The 13,384-nt window shown below is 43.8% G+C and overlaps 1 protein-coding gene across 1 annotated transcript in view; it reads left to right on the plus strand.

The window, feature by feature from the left end:
• SERPINI2 (serpin family I member 2) overlaps positions 1–12,186 on the plus strand; it is a 52,338-nt gene extending 40,152 nt beyond the window's left edge. The window contains exons 8-9 of the mRNA XM_054984075.1: positions 1,644–1,733; positions 10,501–12,186. Coding sequence (XP_054840050.1) covers positions 1,644–1,733; positions 10,501–10,577 — 167 coding nt within the window. The 3' untranslated portion in view covers positions 10,578–12,186. The remainder of the gene's footprint in view (positions 1–1,643; positions 1,734–10,500) is intronic.
• Positions 12,187–13,384: the final 1,198 nt, after the last annotated feature.

Here is a 13,384-nt window from a genome sequence, read left to right on the forward strand (position 1 = left end):
CCCGTTCCAACAACCTGGTACCACTTGAGGAAACTGGACTATCCCTAATTCCATTGTGCAGAACACAGCCTGTTCTTTCTTGCCTGGAATGCCAATGTGATTTCTAAAACCTCTCCTGTCTTCCTTTTCTATGAAGCTTTGGATTTAGTTCCCTAAGAGCAGAACTACAAGTGACAAAAGGCACAGATTGGACACTTGTCAGCTTCCCTCAAGTTTTGATGGGAAATGTAGGCAGCTTGGTGGAATGTTGAACAAGTGACAGTTGAAAAGTCCATTGGACAGCAGTCAGAGAGCCAAGCTGCAAGACTAGGATGCCTACATTTCCCATCAAAACTTGAGGGAAGCTGACAAGTGTCCAATCTGTGCCTTTTGTCACTTGTAGTTCCGCTCTTAGTCTTCATTCCCTACCAAAATGAAAACTAAGCATAGCTGTAATGCCTCACATTCATCCTTTGTTACCTCTGCTATTCTTCCTCTGTTTGTTGTTTTCTATCTCGCTTCTTATTCCGTCACTTCTCTTGGTTGCCTCCAGCATGGATGGAATTTAGATTGTAAGCTCCTTGGAGCAGAGCACTGTCTTTTCTTCTATATTACACTGGAAGGTACTATGGGCATTGCTGATGCCACTGAAAATAATACTAGTAATAGTATATAATAGTTCTGTAAATTTGACCATCTTGACCACTATGAGTGGCCAACTGATATCAAGGGACTATAACAAAAGACCCTGTCCTGATCGCTGAGAATTTCCCTTCAGCTTTTGGGATGTATTATTATTATTTATTTGTCATTTATAGCCCACCTTTCTCACTGAGTCTCAAGTCATACTGCATAGTGTGAGATTAGTACAGTCACTATCAAGGACATTTCAATAAACAATGCCATAAAGTAAATAAATGCAAGTTTACAAAGGCATAACATTAGCCAAAATCCAATACAGAGTTGATGAAATGATGAAACAGAGCATCAGCAGTTCTAGGACTATTAGACAACATAGACCTACCCAGTAAGGTCATACCTGAAGCAAAAATTACTTATCAGAGCATGTGAAGATCTCTTCTCAAGGGGGAGGGGCTGTGGGTCAGCATCTTTCTTGCATGCAGAACACCTGAGGTTCAATCCCCTCATCTCCAATTAAAAAGGAGTAAGTGAAAAACCTCTTACCTGAGAACTTGGACAGCCACTCCTAGTCTGAGTAGGCAATAGGGACTGTGATGGACCGATAGTCTGATTCAGTATAAATCAGCTTCATGCCATATCATGTGATTCCCCAACAGGCATGAAGAGCCTGAGAAACAGTTTAGAGCCAGTTTAGAATGTAATTTCAGGCTTGATGGGTCTTTGGTGCAAGACAGTGGTAGACAAGACCTAGGGCAAAAACCAAAGAGCTGTTGGCCTTTGGCTTTCAATCGGTGGCTTGCAGCTATGAATCTGTGTGGCCCTGCTACCAGAATCAACATATGCCCAGAATGACATCGTTTCCCACCACCTTCCTTGTGTGGGAGACAAGCAGAATATAAATGGTTTAAAAGAAATCATGAGTGGTTGCAGTTTGGGGTAAAGGGTGAACTTTGCCTTTAAGCTAGTATAGCGATGTTGTTTGCAATGACTTAATTTTTAAAAAAACAATCTGTATATTGCAGGAATGCATGTGGCAGCAATCATGAGCATGGCACGGAATCAGTTTGTGGCTAACCGACCGTTCCTGTTTATCCTGAAGCACAACTCAACAGGTATGCTGCTATAAGTCACAGTTTCCTGCGATTAGGCAATGGAGAAGTAATATATATAATTTAAGGGAGGGACAGGGTTGCCAGGTCCAGGCTGGGAAATTCCTGGAGATGTTGGGGGTGGAGCCTGGAGAGGGTGGGGTTTGGGGAGGGGAGGGGCCTCAGAATGGTATAATACCATAGAGTCTACCCCTCCAAAGCAGCCATTTTCACCAGGTGAACTGATCTCTGTCACCTGGAGATCTTGGAGCAAAGTTTGTCCCCTAATATACACTTGATAGGGAGCGGCACCTGTATATGTAGAAATGTAATGTGTGAATATAGACTTTCGGTGACAGCCCAGACTACAGTGGCAAAGAGCATAACTATTCAATCAGGAAATCATTCTCCAGCAAGCTAGAAGAGGAAGGTTGCCATTACTAAGTTTCCTTTTACTACGTGTACTAGAACTACTACCACTAATACTATAATGCAATAAGTGTGTGCATTTTGAAATTACCATTCCATTTTTGTATCCATGGCTGTTGAATGAAATGTTAATGGTGACTGGGTAGTTTTCTGGTGTGGTGCTGCCAGATGGAACTCAACATTTGTTAGTTTTCTTTCATTCTCATGTTTTTTGTGGCTGTTCTTTTCAATGGGGAAGGGGAGAGGGGACCAGTTGGAGGCTCAGGGCAGCTGTTTTTGTACTCAATGGCACAAAAATTGCACAGAATACATTCCTCCCTCTGAATCATCAACTCGCAGCATTTTCAGCACACACAAATAAAGGGGGTTGGTGGTAATGGAACCTGAATTAGGTGAGTTGGTGTAGTCTCATCGTTTCACTGACTTCTATGGCAGGAAAATGCAAGCAAACTGTTAGCGGCGGGCTGGTGTCTAAGCAAAAGGGCAATGGCACCTGCTTGTGCAAGTAACCAGCAACATCTGGAAAAGAAATCCTGCTTTGTTTTTTACCTTTTTTGGTTGTTGAGGTCCCGTTAAGTTTATCCTTATTTGCATAGCCCCCTGTTGAGGCCTCATGGATCACAGATTCCAGTGCCTATTTCCTTTCTGTGCATAAAGGTGCAAAAGTATTTCTGGGAGGGAACAGCTCTGTGTTCAGTCATAGATTGGAAGGAATAAATCTAGCTGATTGCTTGGGGGCGGGATTCAGATCCACCACCACCCCAAACCCGAGGATCGCTTGTGTGCTGTGTGCTGCTGCAATGAGGCGGCACAGTTGAAAGTACTCGAAATCGAAAAATATCACAGAATGTTTGGAGGAAGGGATTCCATGATTACCAAGTAGCCCCTACCAGAATCTCCATTCTAGCAAGATGGAAGTTAGGTTCGGAAACCGTTTTTTTTCTGGTTCGAGATTTTCGTTTCACATACTACTGTAACATAATGGTCAGTTAGTACAAAGTGGCTGCTGAACTCTACTTTGCCTGCTTATGGTACCTATGCTAGAGCTATCTACATACATCCCATTTATCTGATTCTTTTTAGTGCGCACATTAAACATGTAGTGCTTAAAAATACCCTTGACATAGGCACACACCCCAGGAAGGTTCTGGTTGACTGCTGAACTCTGCCATTTTTGGAAGACTCATGGCTTCGATGGACATCATATGAAAGAGGAGCTGTGGGACTCTAAATAGACACTGTAGCCACATGGCTGCCATTGGCATAATATCCTTGGGAGAAAACAGGGGAGAAAATCCTTTTTTGTATTGGTTGTATAACGTTTAACAACCAGTGCTTAGTGCAGGCAAAAAAAAAACACCTGCTTTACTGTTTTATGATCTCTGCTAAAATCAAATTGTCTAAACTAACCTGCTGCTTTAAATTGAGGATTAGGATGAGTGACAGCTCATTTTCAGAAATAATAGTGGCTGCAATAAAGAGGAGGAAATTACTGTTATTTTTAGCAATTACACAATCAGTATTTTTGTTACAGAAACTTCCACATTGAATTACTGATAATTTGTCATAATGGTAGACAAGCCCTTAGCAAAGCTCTAGGTTACCTGAAAGTTATAAAATTGGAGCCTCAAGAAGTAACATTATGTCTGCATTCTAATTAGGGTTGCCATCTCTGAGTTGAGAGATTCCTGGAGATTTGATGGGTGAAGCCTGGGGAGGTTGGGATTTGGGGTGGGGAGGGCCCTCAGAAAGGTGTAATGCCACAGCGTTCCCCCTCCAAAGCAGCCATTTTCTCCAGAGGAATTAATCTTTGTAGTATGGAGATTATTTGTAACTCTGGGAGACCCCACCTAGAGGTTGGCAACCCTAATTCTAATCATGCTATGTGGTATATTTTGGCAGTGGAAAAGGAAGCTGATATTTATTTTAAGCCCAACCACCACAGTTTTCAAGCAGAAGTGTTTGACTTGGTTCAGACAACATGTAAAACTATTGTTTATCTTAACGACTGTCAGTTTGTGAAAACAGGATTTGCCTTATGGGTGATCGCTTGGAATTAGGAGCGTGTGATTCGGTATCGCCAGCTTGAATATATATCCAAAAAATACTTTATTGGTATTTTGGGGACTATGTTCAGGAATCCCAATCAAATTCAGGATTTTCGGATGCACTGGCATGGGCTTCCCAGTTAATTCTAAATATCCCTCCCATCCCCTTCCCTCCTTCTTCTCTCCTTGGCCAGGAAAGAAAACAAAAGAAAAAGGAAGGAAGGAAGGAAGGAAGGAAGGAAGGAAGGAAAACGGGGGTGAGGGGGATAGGCAAGCCGTGCTTTCCGAGTGAGGAGTTCTGCATGGTGTGTCCTGCTAGGATTCTCCAGTTCTGTTGTGCTTTGTTAGTTCTCTGGGGCAGGCTTTGGGTCAGCGTATGCTCTTCTGTGTTTGGGTAAGCCTTCTTTATCCTGGGGAAAGCATGCAAGCCTCCCCCCATAGGCTACAAGGGAGAACTGCTGGAGGGACCTTGTTCAGGGGTCTGTAGAATCAAATTTCTTGGTTCAATGTACTTGAAACTTATGGGGTCTTTAAGGGACAGGAAGCAGTCACGATGCTGCAATTTTGGTGTAGTTTGGTTTAAAGATAACCCCTCCAGCCCCCAGGAATAGCAATATTTATTAGATTTCTGATGCCTAAATTCAAAAAATACCAATATTTTTTCTAGTGTACACCCCTACTAGGAATTTCTGATTCTAGAGCTGGCAGCCCTGGGGTACTGTCCCTTCCCAAGCACTGCCCACTGTTGCCCACATTTAGTAAGTACCAGAGCCCTTTAGCTCATGGTTTTTAAATTATTTTTTCTGCTCAGAAAGAGGATGGTTGCATGCCACAGCAACTGCAGGAACTCTCTCAGACCAGCAGTATTTAAATATATCCAAGCCACTGACTAAGCCAAGTTCAAGTATTATCTATTGGCAAAGGTTACTGATGCAAAGGTCTGCCTTGAGAAACAGACAGGTACTTTCTTGCAAGGATAAAAAAAGGCCTGACTAGTTAATGGGAAGGTCAATCTGAAATGCCCCTGGGCTAGCTGAGCTGGAGATAACAGGAGGAATAAAATATATGAACAACTTTGTGTGTTTAAATTGCAACAGCACTGCCATAGTTAGTGGATCACAGTATGGTAAAGGAGACACAGCTGAAGAAACCAAGGTGGTTAAACTGTCCTTGACTTTACTTGGAGGACTTTGCTAGCCCATTTATGTCTGTATGGCCATAAAGGTCTACTTCATCTAATGCCCAAATTTCTTGTATAGTACCATACCAGTGTGATTTCTGCCCAGTGCTTGGAACATTGAAGTGAAGAAATTCAATATTCCTCAGTGACTGCAGGCAGTCACACACAAAAAATAAGGAATTATGCCTGAAGCAAGGTCAATAGTCTCTCATGGTAAAGACAAATTCCCCCAAGCATGCCTCGTGCAAAACTACCTCCGAGTATATAATGCAGACTCCTAGCAATCTATGAATAAAAAGTAGTGTGTGGGGGAGTGAAAGTTGAGTAAACAACAATCTGTTATGCATATTTTGAACAACTTGCAATGTGGCAGGCTGACATACTTGGAAGTTTACTGGCTAGACTTTATTACTGAATTCATGGAAAAGAGCAAGAGTCCAGTCAGGCCCGGTGCACCCATTGAGGCCAGGTAGGCGGTGGCCTTGGGCGCGAGGGCACTGGAGAGGCGCCGGAGGGGGTGTTGGGGGTGGAGGCGCGTGCAGCAGAGCTGGCGTGACTGGGATGCAGCTGCTGCTCCAGCCAGCCAGCCCCATGCCGCCGTGTGCGCTGCTGCTGGGGCAGTGCGCAGAGCACAGAGCAGCTTCCGCGCGCCGCCCCAGCCATCCTGCGCTGCATGATGACGTCATCGCATGATGATGTCATCACGCAGTCCGTGGCGTGCGCACACACTCTGCGTGCACGTGCATGAGTGGCAGCAGGCGCCAGAAACTCTGGCGCCGGCCCTGAGTCCAGTAGCACCAATAAGACTAACAAAATTAATAGTAGGGTATGAGCTTTTGTGAGCCACAGCTCACTTCTTCAGAGACTTCTCTTACTGAATTGAGAGGAAAGGGGCACATTATTCAAGGTTTGGTCTCTGGCATACTGCACAGCACTTTTCACAAAGCAAAGGTAAACCAACTTGAGAAAAGCAGTGATTTAACCAGCAGGGGAATGCATCAGCAGTTCACAAGACTATGGGGTGCTTGATTCACGAGAAAACAAGCACTAAGAGTACATTCAGCTTTTGAGCATGTGATCTGTGGGAACTATAGCATTGCTAGTTGAAATCTAAACCTACACAAAGCTGTGGGAACATATGAGGAGCTCATCAAGGACACCATGTTCAGGCTTTCAAACTGCTGTGGCTGAAGCCGTCACGTACTGACCAGCCTCTCTGTGTGACATTCCCCTTTCTGCAGGCTATTTAACTAAAAAGCACAGAAAGGCACGGCCCATAGGGCTCTATTTGGGGGGAGCCCCTTTTCCATTTGTTGGCTTTTTAACTAAGCCTAATGGATATGCGGTTCTGTGTATCTGAAGAAGTGAGCTCTGTGACTCAAAACAGCTCATGCTGAAATGAGTTTCATTGGTCTTTAAGGTGCTACTTGACTCATTAGTAATTTTGCTGTAACAGACTATAAGAGACTGGCCTGCTGGCATAAAAATTTTGCTATAACAGACTTGAAGCGACTAGCATGCTGGCACAATTCTGCCTTCAGTTTCTCAAAATATGGAAAGTTGATGTTACTTGGCCGAAGTCAATACATTTGAGAGAGTATGCATCCGAATGCTTGTAATAAAATTAGGCCAATCTCCATTTCAGCAAACCTCTTGCCAGCTTTGCTTACTGCCTCTTAGTTTGGCATCAGTGAAAAACTCTTGGGAAAGGGGGAGGGGACTACTGGCATGACCCAAATGTGACATCATCAAATTGGGTGATGCTTTAGAATTGATGTTACCATTTTGCAAGCCCCTGACATACTGTAACAGTGAAACCCTAAGCAGAGTTCCTCCAGTCTAAGCCCATTGATTTCGGAACTGGAAGAGATCTCATCACACTGAGTGATGCTTTAGAATTTGCCTCAAATTCTATAGAACCATAATGTTTGGGGTGCATGCTAGTGCATCACCTATACGTGATGATGTCCCATATGTGTCATGTCAGAAGTGACATGACCATGTTGCGGGTCCCTAACATGCAGTAAGTCTTCTGCCTTGGGCTGGCAACCTAAATAAAATTAATCCAAATAATACATCAGATCACTAATCTCAAATAGGCTATCAAGCCTCAAAGATCCCGAAGTACTGCCCTTTAGTTCACAATGCCACAGCTGTACTGGCCAAACGGAGTCCTCCTTAGAGCTGAAAAATCAGAAATATAAGTCTCCATATTAAAAGAGAATGAGAACATGGCCTTCTCTTTTTGAAATTCTAACCCACAACCTTAAGATCAACCTGTGGGAGGATAATCTTATTTCAGAGTGAAGAGACCTGTAAATATTCCTGTGAGAGAGGAAGAAAAGTACCCATGGACTGTGGGCAGCTATACCTTAAGAGGCACTGATTGAAATCTGTTACAACTAGCCATAATGTTGTAATTGTTCCTCCAGGACAAACAAAACTCACTTTACTAAGGAAACTTCTAGATTTAAGTTTGGAGCATATAACTAAACAGACATTGGTGATAGAGTCACAGGCCAGGCAGCAACTTGTCTCATGATACGGAGAGAAGGTGAGGCCAAACATCTCTTTAGTCCCTTTTCATTTCCTTCCCTCCAGGGCCTTCCCCTCTGTCCCCACAGGGAAGTTTATTTTTCTCTTGCTGGCTTCCACTTAACAGCCTTAAAAAAATTATAGGTTTCTTATAGGATCAATTTATTAAACTAAGAGTGGGATGGCTTAAAATGTGAGATGGGAAACAAAGTTTTCAGAGACTACAAGACTAACACAATACATTGGTTATAGGTCTAGGGATCCCATTCCCCTAGTGGAGGTGGGGGATCCCCCGCTTTCACCCTCTGCCTCCACTTACCTGGCTGGCAGGGGAGGAAGACACGGGAACAGGCCTCCCGGGCACGCTCCTAGAATGGTGTGACGACAACATCACTGACATCATCATGCCACCCAGAGAGTACCCCCCTGCTTCGCTACAGGTCGATTTGGGCCCCAAACCAGCTGACTTGGGCCCATCTGAGGCCCAAATTGGCCTGCCGTGAAGCACATGCACTCCCCTGCACCTACACAGTGATATCACTGGAAGTGATGTCACCATACAGTTGCAGGACCATGTGCGCTGAACAGAAAAAAAAATGAACATGGTGTTCGTTGTTCGTTGCCATCCACGAACAACGAACAATGAACACTGATGAACATGATCCTGTCACGAACATGTTCGTGGGAGCCAGCAGGCTCTCCTCCAGCTATCAAGATCCCTACTGCACCACTCCAGAAACCTTACCTGAGCAGGCAGCAGGAAAGGTACCAATAATAAATAATAGCTTGGCCACCCAGAGAGTACCCCCCTGCTTCGCTACAGGTCGATTTGGGCCCCAAACCACACAAAGAAAATTCAAGCTCCAATGCACTCACCCTGTCTCTCTAACAGCAGTTCTCTCTCCCTGGAAGCCAGAGCTGGGAGCCCCCCTCCCCCCTGGTCTTTTCCTCTTGTAACAAATTTGGAGCTCCAGTCCATACTTGGAAGGAAAACCTGCCTCTCAAGCTAAATTGGGGTTAGATTGGGGTTTCCAGGGCAACAGCAGGAGTTCAGACAGAGTTCAGACAATCCCTGCCTAAGTTGCCAAGGGAATTGATTGCAGGTGCCAGACTGTCTGGCTTGACAAACAGCAATGAACAGCAATGAACGAGGCTTTCAATGACCACCTGTTTGTTTAGAATGGGGCCATGTTTGGAACAGCAGATTAGGTTGTTCATGGAATTTTTTAGTTCGTATTGCTGTTCATGCCCATCTGTAGCGCTGAGTAGAAGATGAAGAGGTAAAGGAGGTAAGAACCATGTCTCCCTCTCTCCTGCTGGAAGGGTAAGGAGACCTGGCAACCCTAAATGGGCCTGTCCCCAGTCTGCCCCAGACACCATTGATCAGACTTGCTCTGGGAGTTCCACTCTCAGAACTTAATTCCCAAATGTGTGGTGGTATGCTCTGGTTCACATCTGAATCATATAGGAAGGGGGAAGCAATCATTCTCTTCACACTGTTTTCCTGACTTGAAATGACCTTGGAGAATTGTTATTTTCCCCATTGGGCAAATGTAGCCCATCAGTACATGGACTATCCTTGAATTCTGTAAACCAGATTGCCAGACTCCAGCTAAATTAACGGAAATTAATGAACAATTTAATTTGTTGATTTTCCCATTTATTTTCATTATCCAAATGTCAGAAACAAATAATTTGTTTTAAAATGACTATAGCCTCAAAAGGAATGATGATGATGTCTAGGAAGGCCTAGACTCCTTGGAATTAGCCAGGGGCTCTATGTCAACTCTGAGCAATAAAACACTTACTGTAGCACATCCATTGACCTGGATATAAATGTATTTTAATGGGGTTTTTTTGTTCTGGAATGGAAGAGGATTTATTATAATCACAACGTTTGACACCTGAATGTCAGCAATGTCAAAACATTTCTTTGGCATCATTAGGCATATGACAAGGAAAGGTTACAGAGAAATTAAAAACGAAAATAGGTTCTTTGTCTTATTCATGTCTTTAGGGACTAAAATCTTACCTACCCTGCTTCAATCTTGCCAAACCAATTTTTGCTTTTGAGCTGTTCTCACTTGATGGATGTTGGCAAACTACTCTCCCTCGGCCTTAGTCACCCCATCCCTGCAGGGCTGTTTTAAGGATTACAACCGAGTAATAAAGGGCAATGAAGATTGTCAGAAACAAGTCTTTCAAAAAAAGTTTGCCAGAACATGGTTTGTTTATCTTGGAGAAAACTGGGGTGAGGGGTATACTTGTACTCTTCAAATACCAGAAGCATCACATAGAAGAGGGCGAAGACTCTCCCTGCTGCTCCAGAAAGTAAGACTAGTTCTGGATTTACGTAACATGACAGTATATCACTGCTGAACATTAAAAGAAACTTCTTAATGGTAAAAGAAGTTCTACAATGGAACCCATTACTTAGAGCAGAGGGAAATCTCCCTTACTGGAAGTCTAGACAGCCATTTGTTGGGGATGCTTTCAGTAAAGATTTCTTGAATTGAATCGTTCACTGGAAGTTGTAACTCTCCCCTTCTGTTATTAAACTGACATCCGAATAACATCTTTTTCCCTTCCTTATGTTTAGGGTCCATTATATTTATGGGGAAGCTGGCCAGTCCTGATATCCAGCCCATAAGAAGAAGAGATATTGACTCACTGTAAGAAGAAGAATCAAACTGAAAGCAAATGTGTTCTCTTTGTGTGTGTATGAAGCCTTCTCTCTCTTAATATAGCTTCTGGTCTGCAGATCATTCTTTCTGTCTCAGTATATAAAAGATTTGGGGGATTTCCAAATAAATCTTTGTATACTGCATGCTTCTGTCCTCTGTAAATTATGATGGAGAGTTTGCTGTCTGATTACTGTGAATTGGGTCTCAGTACGGTTAGGCCTAACATGCCTGCGAGCTGACTATTCTTTAATGGCTCTGGATGTTTTATCAGTGGGACCAAGTTATTAGAAAATAATCTCCAGATAGTTCTTGAATTGAAATGCCTTTCAGCACATGAAAAAGTATCATCCATCCAGCTGAGAAGTGGTGACTAGTGTTGCCAGGCCAGTGCTGGCACCAGGTGGGAGACTGAGCAGGGTGGGGATATATACCTGATTGAAGTCATGTCAAAATTGCAATGCTCTAGGATTCACTAAAAAATCTATGGTTTAACCATAGAGCTCTGGGTGAATCCTTGAGTGGTACCATGATGCAGCATATCCAGTTCATACCGTCAAGCAGAAGAAAGGGGTAGGAAGTCTTCTTATAGACCTGCCCAGTCTAGCGGGGGTATATGTATAAGAGTATGTGAAGAAGGTGATTTGGGGTTGAAACACAGAGGTAGATAGTGTTACTTACAGGCAGACCCTGACATGTGAACCCCCCAAGATAGGTTACATATTTATTTCTGAACTTTGATCTCTCTTGAGGTTTGGTATGCACGTGTAGCAAATTAAGGCCAGGGTTCCCCAAAAATTCCAGCAGCCAGAGGCACATCTGCTTATAAACAGGGAAGCAGCCCATTATGCTGAAAAGGTCTTCTTGGAGGTAATCATATCAGCCCCCCGCTTTCTTAAGATTCCAACAATGTCTTGTTGATTAGGCCTAATAGTAACTCTAATGCATGGAAGGATTCGTCAGCAATCACCATTAACCTGAACTCACCAGCCACCTCAGACACTAACATCAGGCACTCCTGATCTTCTGTCTTCTAAGATCATTATACGAACTGTCACTCCAACACTTATTCGTCTCCCACCACTGCAAGTGCAATTCAGAGGCTCTTTCCTACCTAACAATTAAAATCTGAATCAACCAATGAAATTCAAACTGGCTGCCGTCCAATCCCAGATTACAAGGACCAAAGCATCCTAACAGCTAATGCTCATCTACACATAAAAATGGCATGGATTCCCCACCTAATGCCCCTGTGATTCTGCGCAGGAGCCTTCCTGGAGATTTTGAGCAGGCCTCAGTCTCCGCATCACTTTCTCTTTTTAACTCTGCATCCTGATTGGTGACTGGGATTCCCTAATGCACTACAAAGCTGTGTGTCATTTGCTTCTTTTCTCCCGGACTCTCCGGGATTTCTCCTAACTCTGGGATCAGGCTCATATGTTTTCTTCACCCCATTTTATTGTCCCCTTTAGTTTAGTACCATCTAGAATTCAGGTGCTGTAGCTTAGGGGTTAGATCGTGCCATCATGTGTGAGTCTCTTCTTGGGCCTCTCTCTATACCTTTTTGCTGTATTTTTCACAATAAAGATATGAATTGTTCTGTTTTCCGCCTGTTTATTTTTGGGAATATTTCTGTTCCTAATTCCCCATAGCAGACGGCTGGCCAAAATGGAAATGAAATCCTGCCGTCAAGTCACAATTGATTTATGGCAACCCCAGAGGGGTTTTCATGGCAAGAGACTAACAGAGGTGCTTTGCCATTGCCTGCCTCTGCAACCCTGGTCTTTGTTGGAGGTCTCTCATCCAATGACTAACCAAAGCTGACCCTGTTTAGTTTCTGATACCTGATGAGATCAGGCTCACCTGGGCTATCCAGGTCAGGACTTGGACCCCAGTATACACCAGACAGTGATCGCTTAATAAAAATTTGTCCCAAATTGCATGTATTTGGACCTGACATGCTCCAGGCATTGGAGACCCTACACATGTACTCCATTTGAGTAACAGTAGAGAGGGGTATGAAATGGTTGAAAGGTGCAGGGTGTCTCTTTGAGCAGTGGATCTACTTCTTGATAGGTCTCTTGTTTCCACTTTTGTTCTGTAAATATTACAATGTAAGGCTCCAGAGTGCTCTCATCCAAAGATGGGAACTTATATCTCTGTAACTTTTTACCACCCAGGGAAATGAGCAGTACATATTAGTTTGTGTTTTACAGGGGTGTGGAGGGAGGGACAAAAGGGACAAACTGCCCTGAGTCCCCATGAGGCTGAGTGCCACCAAAGTATTGTTTCATATTGCCTAAGGATAGTGGACAAAAAGGTTGTACTAATTCAATTTTCCCCTTTGGCCTTCAGGATAGCAGCTTGCGGAGTCAGTTAGGAAGTCGGTTTTCCTACCTAGAGAATTGGTATTTAGTGGGATGGATTGAACCACCTTTTCCAATCAACCTCACCTAATTCCCCTCCTAACTATAGCTCCTGTCTCACACGGCTTTTGTCCATTCAAGTTCCATGATACTCAGCATAAGCATTTTAGGTGGACAAAGTATATGTTTTGGACTCAGAGCATTTCTATCAGGAGAAAAGCTGATTGGATTCACCCCATTATGTTAAAGGAATTTAGTGAAGTGGACTGCAGGAGGGACTGATGACTATATTTTGCTCCAGGAACTGGGTTAGCTTTCTGCAGCTAGGGATGCCAGACCCCATGTGGGGGCGGGGGATCCCCCATCCTCACTCCCCACACCCCGCCCCCACTTACCTAACCACTGGGGGGTAGGGTTGCCAGGCCCCCTCGATCTC

Source organism: Eublepharis macularius, chromosome 6 (genome assembly GCF_028583425.1).
Source record: "Eublepharis macularius isolate TG4126 chromosome 6, MPM_Emac_v1.0, whole genome shotgun sequence".
NCBI lineage: Eukaryota > Metazoa > Chordata > Lepidosauria > Squamata > Eublepharidae > Eublepharis > Eublepharis macularius.